This window comes from Moschus berezovskii, chromosome 20 (assembly GCF_049115385.1).
Source record: "Moschus berezovskii isolate FMDL1 chromosome 20, NW_MosBer_1.0, whole genome shotgun sequence".
In the NCBI taxonomy this organism is placed as follows: domain Eukaryota; kingdom Metazoa; phylum Chordata; class Mammalia; order Artiodactyla; family Moschidae; genus Moschus; species Moschus berezovskii.
The window spans coordinates 53,801,688-53,808,894 of record NC_142479.1 but is presented as its reverse complement, the minus strand read 5'-3'; the positions used below and the strand labels follow the sequence as shown (position 1 = coordinate 53,808,894).

Sequence of the window (7,207 nt, the reverse complement as noted above, 5' to 3'; positions counted from 1 at the left end):
TGTCCTGAGACTGGGTGGCTGCTCTGACATCAGGATGGGAAGGAACTGTGGGGACAATTGTGAGCAGGAGTGAGGTCCCTGGGGACAGGAATTGGGGTGAGGCTGCTTCAGGACCTTGCAGTGTCTGGCACGGGGGGCCTCCGAGGCGATCGAAAAGGTGGGTGGAGCCACTGAACTGGGTGAAGAGCGGGCTTGGGGCTTGTGTGGAGTGGAGGGGCACCTTCCTCTGTTACCCAGTCTCTCCACGGTGAGCGTGAGTGCCCTTCCTGGCAATCCATCTATTCATCCGGGTACTAGGAGGACAAATAGACACAGGAGGATTCAGCCTCTGGCACGCTCCTTGGAGATGCTCACAAGGACAGAGGGATTCTGTCCTGCTCTGGGCAGCAGGTGCTAAAAGTCTCATGAGTGAGTTACTTGACTTGCTTAGGCTCAGAATGTATGCCTTTGGAGTTGGAGGTAGAGGTTTGTCCTGGTAGAGGGGTGGGTAGGAGGTGAGAGGCGCTGAATGGGGGGAATCAGCCCTCAGGTTGGGGGTGAGGATAATTGCGCTTTTTACAGTCCAGTTGCAGATACACTCCCATCAGCTGTTCCCAGGAGCCTATTGTCGCCCTGGGGCCCTGTCCAGCCATAACAGGGTGGGGTGGCTTTGTCTCAGGAGGCCTGGGAGGTTGCAGCTCAGAGTACCTCCATCTGGGGTATTTGAGGGGGGGCAGGGTGTGGGCGAGCCCCAAGGGACAGCTCCAGAGAGGTGGTAATTCCCAGAGGGATGTAGGAATCAGGTGAATGTACTTTTGGGGGGGTTAATTTTGCTCATAAGGAAGGGGCTTGGAGTATGATGGGGAGGGCGACTCTGAGTGAGTGATCCGTACTCTCAGAAAGGGCTGTAATTCCTGGGGGTTGTCAAACTCTGGGTGATCTTAATGGGGGGGCAGCATGTGAACTGCAGGGATGTCCAAGTGTGAGTGTGCTAGAGGGGCGTGGGGCTGGGGCTCGGAGTGGGCTGGGGTGGGGCAGCTCTCGGGAGGGCAGGAGCCTCTGGCCCCTGGGAGGGGAAGAGGAGGAAGCTGAGCCGCCAGGAACTGACCAATGGGGAGAGCGCCCTTATTTGCAATCAGGAGCCTGCAAATTCCAGGGCGCTCAGATAGCCGCCTGACACCCCTCCCCCGCCGCCCCGGTATAAAAGGCGCCAGGTGAGGGCCTCTCGCCACTCCTCCTGCCACTCCGACCAGTGCCGCCTCGTCCTCCTCCGCCATGACTTCCTACAGCTATCGCCAGTCGTCGTCCACCTCGTCCTTCGGGGGTATGGGCGGCGGCTCCGTGCGCTTCGGGGCTGGAGGCGCCTTCCGCGCGCCCAGCATCCATGGGGGCTCAGGTGGCCGCGGCGTGTCGGTGTCCTCCGCCCGCTTCGTGTCCTCGTCCTCCGGGGGCTACGGCGGCGGCTATGCGGGCGCCCTGGCCACCTCCGACGGGCTGCTGGCGGGCAACGAGAAGCTCACCATGCAGAACCTCAACGACCGCCTGGCCTCCTACCTGGAGAAGGTGCGCGCCCTGGAGGAGGCCAACGGCGACCTGGAGATGAAGATCCGCGACTGGTACCAGAAGCAGGGGCCCGGGCCCGCCCGCGACTACAGCCACTACTTCAAGACCATCGAGGACCTGCGGGACCAGGTGGGCGGTGGCCCGGCCGGGGGAAGTGCACCTGCCGCGCAAACCCAGCCCCGCGGGCCGGGCGAGGCCCGAGGCGGGGGCGGCGGGTGCCCGGGCCGCCTCCCGGCGGGGCGGGAGCGAGCCCGTTAGGATGTGGGAGGCCCACAGGGTGGGGCTGAGCGAAGCCGGCAGGTGAGGAGGGGCAGGACGACGGGCCAGGACGTGGAGCCTGGAGGGCGGGGCGCGTTAGTGTGGCGGGGCTGGAGGGGTAAGGCGCTCCGGTCGTCTAGGCCTGGGAAAGGGGCTCGGAAGTAGCAGAAGGAGTTGGCGCACAGTGTGGGCTGCCCTGAGGTCTGGGCCCGAGTCTCCGTGACAACAGGAATATGCAAGAGGTTGGCCAGGGAGAAATTCGGTCCCCACCAGGCCAGCCCTGTCTCCTGCCGTCCCCGGTTGGGGTCCTCTGCATTCCTTTACTCCGGGCGGAGGCGGGGGTCTGGTTTCCCTCCCGCTCAGGCTGAAGGCCTCCTCTGCCCAGGGGGCCACTTGGGACTCAGAGGAGCTCTGGGAAGAATGGGAGAGGCCGACTCTGGGCCCTGGTCAAGGAGGAACATTCACTGTGGCCCTTGGAACGAGTGAGAGCGACGAACGCAGCAAGCTCAAGAAACCCTGTGTGCGGAGGCCCAGTGCTCTGTGGGTGGAGACAGGTTCCAGCTCCAGCCTCTTCCTGGGCGGTGCTCAGGGTCCTTCAGGGTGGGGCTTGATCTCCGCCCACCCCACGAGGAAGAGCCGGAGCTGGGAGCCCATCCAGAAGAAGTGTTTCAGGAGCCAGTGGGACGTTTAAGTCTCATATGCCATGCATGCTTGCGAGTGTGCTCAGTCGTGTCCGGCTCTTTGCGACCTCATGGACTGTAGCCCCAGGCTCCTTTGTCAATAGAATTTTCCAGGCAAGGTAACTGGAGCCGGTTGCCAATTCCTTCTCGAGGGGATCTTCCCCACCCAGGGATGGAACCTATGTCTCTTGTGTCTCCTGCACTGGCAGGCGGACATGTTGGATCTCCAAACACACAGCCCCCACAACATAGCCCAGGACCCACCTTGTGCCTGGCCTGGTGATGGGTGCCAGGTGCCTAGACCAACCCCTCAGATGAGGAGAGTTAGAGATGTAAACAACTAGGATAGTGTTTTCACACTTGTAAAACAGTGACCTACACTAGGAAATAGAGTTTACTTGAAAGAGGAGATGCAAAGTGCTGACACTTAACAGATGCTTAACAGAAGAAATTCTCTTCCCTGAAGGCAGAATGTGCTTTGAGTAGGGGTGGAACAATGGGGTAACCCCTATTCTTGCTGCATCTGGTCTGCAGATCACTAGACCATTAAGAGTTTCCCTGGGTACAGGTCTTGGAGATTTTTCCCTCTGAGGCTTACCGCTCTCCCCTGCCCCTGCCCCTGCCCATCTCCTACCCTCTGGGTCAGCCTCCTTGGTAGTAATTTTCTCCTGTTCCAGCTCTCAGGCCTAGACTGATTTCAAGGCTGCCCAGAGAGCTGGCAGCCTGGGGTGGCTGGAGTTTTGGTCTCTAGGGGACTGGGGGCACACGCACTCTTGCTTCTCTGGGAAGAAAGTGGGTGGGCATTACCCATATGCTGAACTGGTGCCAACCTCTTGCATTCTGCCTCCCAGATTCTCGGTGCCACCATTGAGAACTCCAAGATAGTCCTGCAGATCGACAATGCCCGTCTGGCTGCAGATGACTTCCGCACCAAGTGAGTGTCTCTACTTTGAGGGCTGCAGAAGCCAGAGCAGGGGAGGGGAGGCAGTCCCTTAGGGGGCTCAGTGCCATGGGGGGAATGGGTGCTTCCCTCACCTACCCTAGCTGGTCTAAAGCACTCTCCATCCCCCATGGGGCCTGGAGCCCAGGGGAGGTGGGGAAATCTTCAGAGATGCAGAGGAAATGCTGGCCTGACTACGACTATTTCCTCTGAAAGGTTTGAGACGGAGCACGCTTTGCGCATGAGTGTGGAGGCTGACATCAATGGCCTGCGCCGGGTGCTGGACGAGCTGACCCTGGCCAGGACTGACCTGGAGATGCAGATTGAAGGCCTGAAGGAGGAGTTGGCCTACCTGAAGAAGAACCACGAAGAGGTGGGTTTCACGCTGGGCATTCCGTCCACCCTAGCCCAGTTCCCCAAATAAGGATATTTTTAGCCTGTATCCTCTGACTGTGGCCACATTTGTGGCCCCCTTGACCTGACCCTGAGTGTGGATTGTGGCTCTCAAGGGTTCTAACAGCAGATGGTGGTGACTCCGTGTATTCCCCAGTGCTGGGTCCTAGGTCTGCACCTGAAAACCAGCCCCTCCCGCCATGGCCTGGGATATCGGGGAGTGCCCTGGCTCAGGCCCAGCAGGCTCTCTGCTGTATCTTTCCAGGAAATCAGTGTGCTGAAGGGCCAGGTGGGTGGCCAGGTCAGTGTGGAGGTGGATTCTGCTCCGGGCATCGACCTAGCCAAGATCCTGAGTGACATGAGAAGCCAATATGAGGTCATGGCCGAGAAGAACCGGAAGGATGCTGAGGCCTGGTTCATCAGCCAGGTATGGAGGGGGAGGCAGGTTCTCCCTGGAGAGATGGCAAGGAGAGGAGGCTTAATGCTCCCAGGCAAGGGTCTGATTCAGTGCTCTTCCCTCTGCCTCCTTTCACTACAGACTGAGGAGCTGAACAAGGAGGTCGCTGGCCACACGGAGCAGCTGCAGATCAGCAAGACGGAGGTCACTGACCTGCGGCGCACTCTCCAGGGTCTGGAGATCGAGCTGCAGTCTCAGCTCAGCATGGTGGGTGCCCTCTGCCCTGTGGGATTCATACTTATGTCCTTGCAGCCTTGGGCAGCCTGGGCGGTGGCTCTGCCTGGGCCCTTTCTGGGCACTAGGCTCTGCTGAGCCTTCTTTCCTCTGTCTGCGTTCAGAAAGCCGCCCTGGAAGGCACACTGGCGGAAACGGAGGCTCGCTTCGGAGCCCAGCTGGCGCAGATCCAGGCGCTGATCAGTGGTATCGAAGCTCAGCTGAGTGACGTGCGAGCTGACACGGAGCGGCAGAACCAGGAGTACCAACACCTTATGGACATCAAGACCCGGCTGGAGCAGGAGATTGCCACCTACCGAAACCTGCTGGAGGGCCAGGACGCCTACTACAACGACCTGTCCCTTGCGAAGGCCCTCTGAGTCTGGGGGCCTCCTGGCCTTCGTGCTCTGTGGCAGAAGGAATTCCCCTGGGTAGAGGCATGGGAGGGGAGGGACCCTTACCCTTGCCTCTCCCCCTGACCTGCCAATAAAACTTTATGGCCCAAAGGAAGATGGACGTTGGGTTTCTTATTTCAGCCCATGGAGGTGGGCCTGGCCTTTGCACTGTTTAGATTTTATTGTTTAGGTTTAATTTGAACCAGAGTCCATCATGTCCCAGAAAAGGAAAGGGAGGGCTCTCACAAACTGTAGCTATTACCATAATTCCTCTCTCCAGAGGTCTTCACTTATCTCACCAGTTCCCTGAAACAAGCTTGTGAAATAAGCATTGCTACCATTTTATGGAGGGATAGGGCTTCCTTGGTGACTCAGATGGTAAAGATTCCGCCTGCAGTGAAGGAGACCCAGGTTCGATCCCTGGGTTGGGAAGATCCCCTGGAGAAGGGGATAGCTACCTACTGCAGTTTTCTTGCCTGGAGAATTCTTTGCACAGAGGAGCCTGGAGGGCTATAGTCCGTGGGGTCACAGAGTCAGACTCGAATGAGGTGGTTTGTTGTGTATATACACTGTTCTAATGCAAGGCAAGGGTGGGATTTGAATCTGTGGTTTTTGCTTCCAGATTTAGTGTTTTTTTTTTCCCCACTGAACTCCCCCCAAGGGTTGGTGTGTGTTTATCTGTAATTAATGTTTATTGAGCACCTAAGTGCCATTTAATCAAAGTCCATAGGGTTGCAAAGAGTCAGACATGACTGAAACGGCTTAACAAGTTATATCCTGTATAGAGCAGGAAACAGGCTCAGAGAGGTTAAATGACTTGGCCAAGGCCACACAAACTAATGGCAGAGCTAGGACCAGAATACACATTTCCTGATTCTTAACCCAAGTGCCACCCCTGTACCCCTGATTCCTAGGATGATAATCTCTGTGCCATTTCCTTAATACATTCCAGTCTTGCTCTGTGTGAAGGCCTAGGCGTGGGATCCCCTGAGGCAGTTCCTCCTGACACTCAAGGAGAAGCAAACTGGGACTCTGGGTCAGAGGGCAGGCGTCAACTCAGAGCCAGGCTGGAGAGGCTGCCCCATCAAGGCGTGTGCATGCACATGTGCAGACACTGTCCATCCCCTGGCAGCCCGTAGAAACCTCTTAACGGCCACCGGCCCATCCCTGGGCCCAGAGCCTGGAACAGGACCCAGCTGTGACCCAGACCTCCCACACAGACCTCCAAACTGGCTTGCCTGGGGCCGGTCCTGGGCCCACAAGGGAAGGCACGTCCCAGCTTCCTGGTACAACTCTGCCCTTGGGTAGGTATGGTCCTGCTCCTGTGGTTTATAGCTCAGCTGCCAAGAATGGAGGCCGATTAAAGGTAAATAAGTCCCACTTTCCCCAGCCGAGAGGTTCAAGCTTAGCAGGTCTATTCAGGCCTGTGGGTCTCTCTGTAACAGCAGGCCGACCCTGTGAGGGAGGGGCCAAGTGAGGCAGAAACTCTCCTTTGGACACAGTGACTCTTGCTGTTGCTTGTGCCCAGCACTGCCCTGAGGAGACCTCGGACCCCGCCACACTGGGTGTTCATCCCGAAGATAGTGCTTGTCTTACCATTTCCCATGGGACTTGGTAGGCTCATTAGCTTGCTTCAAATCACAGATTGGTGACCCCAGACCAGCACTTCCTGCCTCCCCTGCAGCAGCCAGGGGACAGGAGCCCCTCTGCCACCTCCCCAGCTTTTCCCACTCTGGACATCCTGGACATCGGCACCTACGATCCCCTCCTCCCACCTCACTGTGGAGGCCTCGGAGCTAGAGACCAGAGGCCTGGCTGCACCCCGAGGCTGGGACTGCCCAGAGATATTTGTCCCCTGTTCATGAAAGCCTCTGTTGTCAGAGCTGAAACCCTCCCCTATGCCCCAGAGGCTCCAGGAATGTGGCTGTGGGGCGGGGTCTGGGCCCACGCAGGTGGGGCTGGTGACTGGGTCTCAGGTCTGGGTGACAGGAATAAAGCCTTCCTTTGTGTGTGGGGGTGTGGGGTGGGGGGCACTTTCCCATCTCAGTCTGGGAGCTGAAATTACGGGTACTGTGTTGACAGAAGCAGTTGGGTAGAGGAAAGAGAGAGAGAGAGGAAGGAGGAGGGGATTTGGGGGAGGGGAGGGTCTTCCCAGCCTGCTGGTCATCACAATCACTTCAGTGTGCAAGCGTTTCCGGTCCGTCATCTCACTCTATCGTGAGTCAGATTGGACAGCAGTTATTTCCATTTTTCCGACTGGTAGACTGAGGCCCAGAGTGAGGAGGCTTGATTACCCACAGTCACATAACTAGTAAAAGAGAAATGCGGA

At 57.9% G+C, this 7,207-nt stretch overlaps 1 protein-coding gene across 1 annotated transcript; it reads left to right on the top strand.

Moving 5' to 3' along the window:
• Positions 1 to 1,199: 1,199 nt before the first annotated feature.
• On the top strand, positions 1,200 to 4,993 carry LOC129544393 (keratin, type I cytoskeletal 19). Its single transcript, XM_055407831.2, has 6 exons — positions 1,200 to 1,671; positions 3,332 to 3,414; positions 3,637 to 3,793; positions 4,079 to 4,240; positions 4,352 to 4,477; positions 4,609 to 4,993. The coding sequence occupies exons 1-6, from the start codon at positions 1,255 to 1,257 to the stop codon at positions 4,861 to 4,863; spliced, it is 1,200 nt and encodes a 399-aa protein (XP_055263806.1). The 5' UTR covers positions 1,200 to 1,254; the 3' UTR covers positions 4,864 to 4,993.
• The last annotated feature ends 2,214 nt before the right edge of the window (positions 4,994 to 7,207 follow it).

What these genes read in the sequence shown, in the direction of transcription:
- LOC129544393 (XM_055407831.2), top strand. Translation starts at nt 1,255, where the DNA reads ATGACTTCCTACAGCTATCGCCAGTCGTCGTCCACCTCGTCCTTCGGG. An exon ending in GCAGATGACTTCCGCACCAA is followed by an intron (nt 3,415 to 3,636) that starts GTGAGTGTCTCT and finishes TTCCTCTGAAAG; the next exon opens with GTTTGAGACGGAGCACGCTT. An exon ending in TGAAGAAGAACCACGAAGAG is followed by an intron (nt 3,794 to 4,078) that starts GTGGGTTTCACG and finishes GTATCTTTCCAG; the next exon opens with GAAATCAGTGTGCTGAAGGG.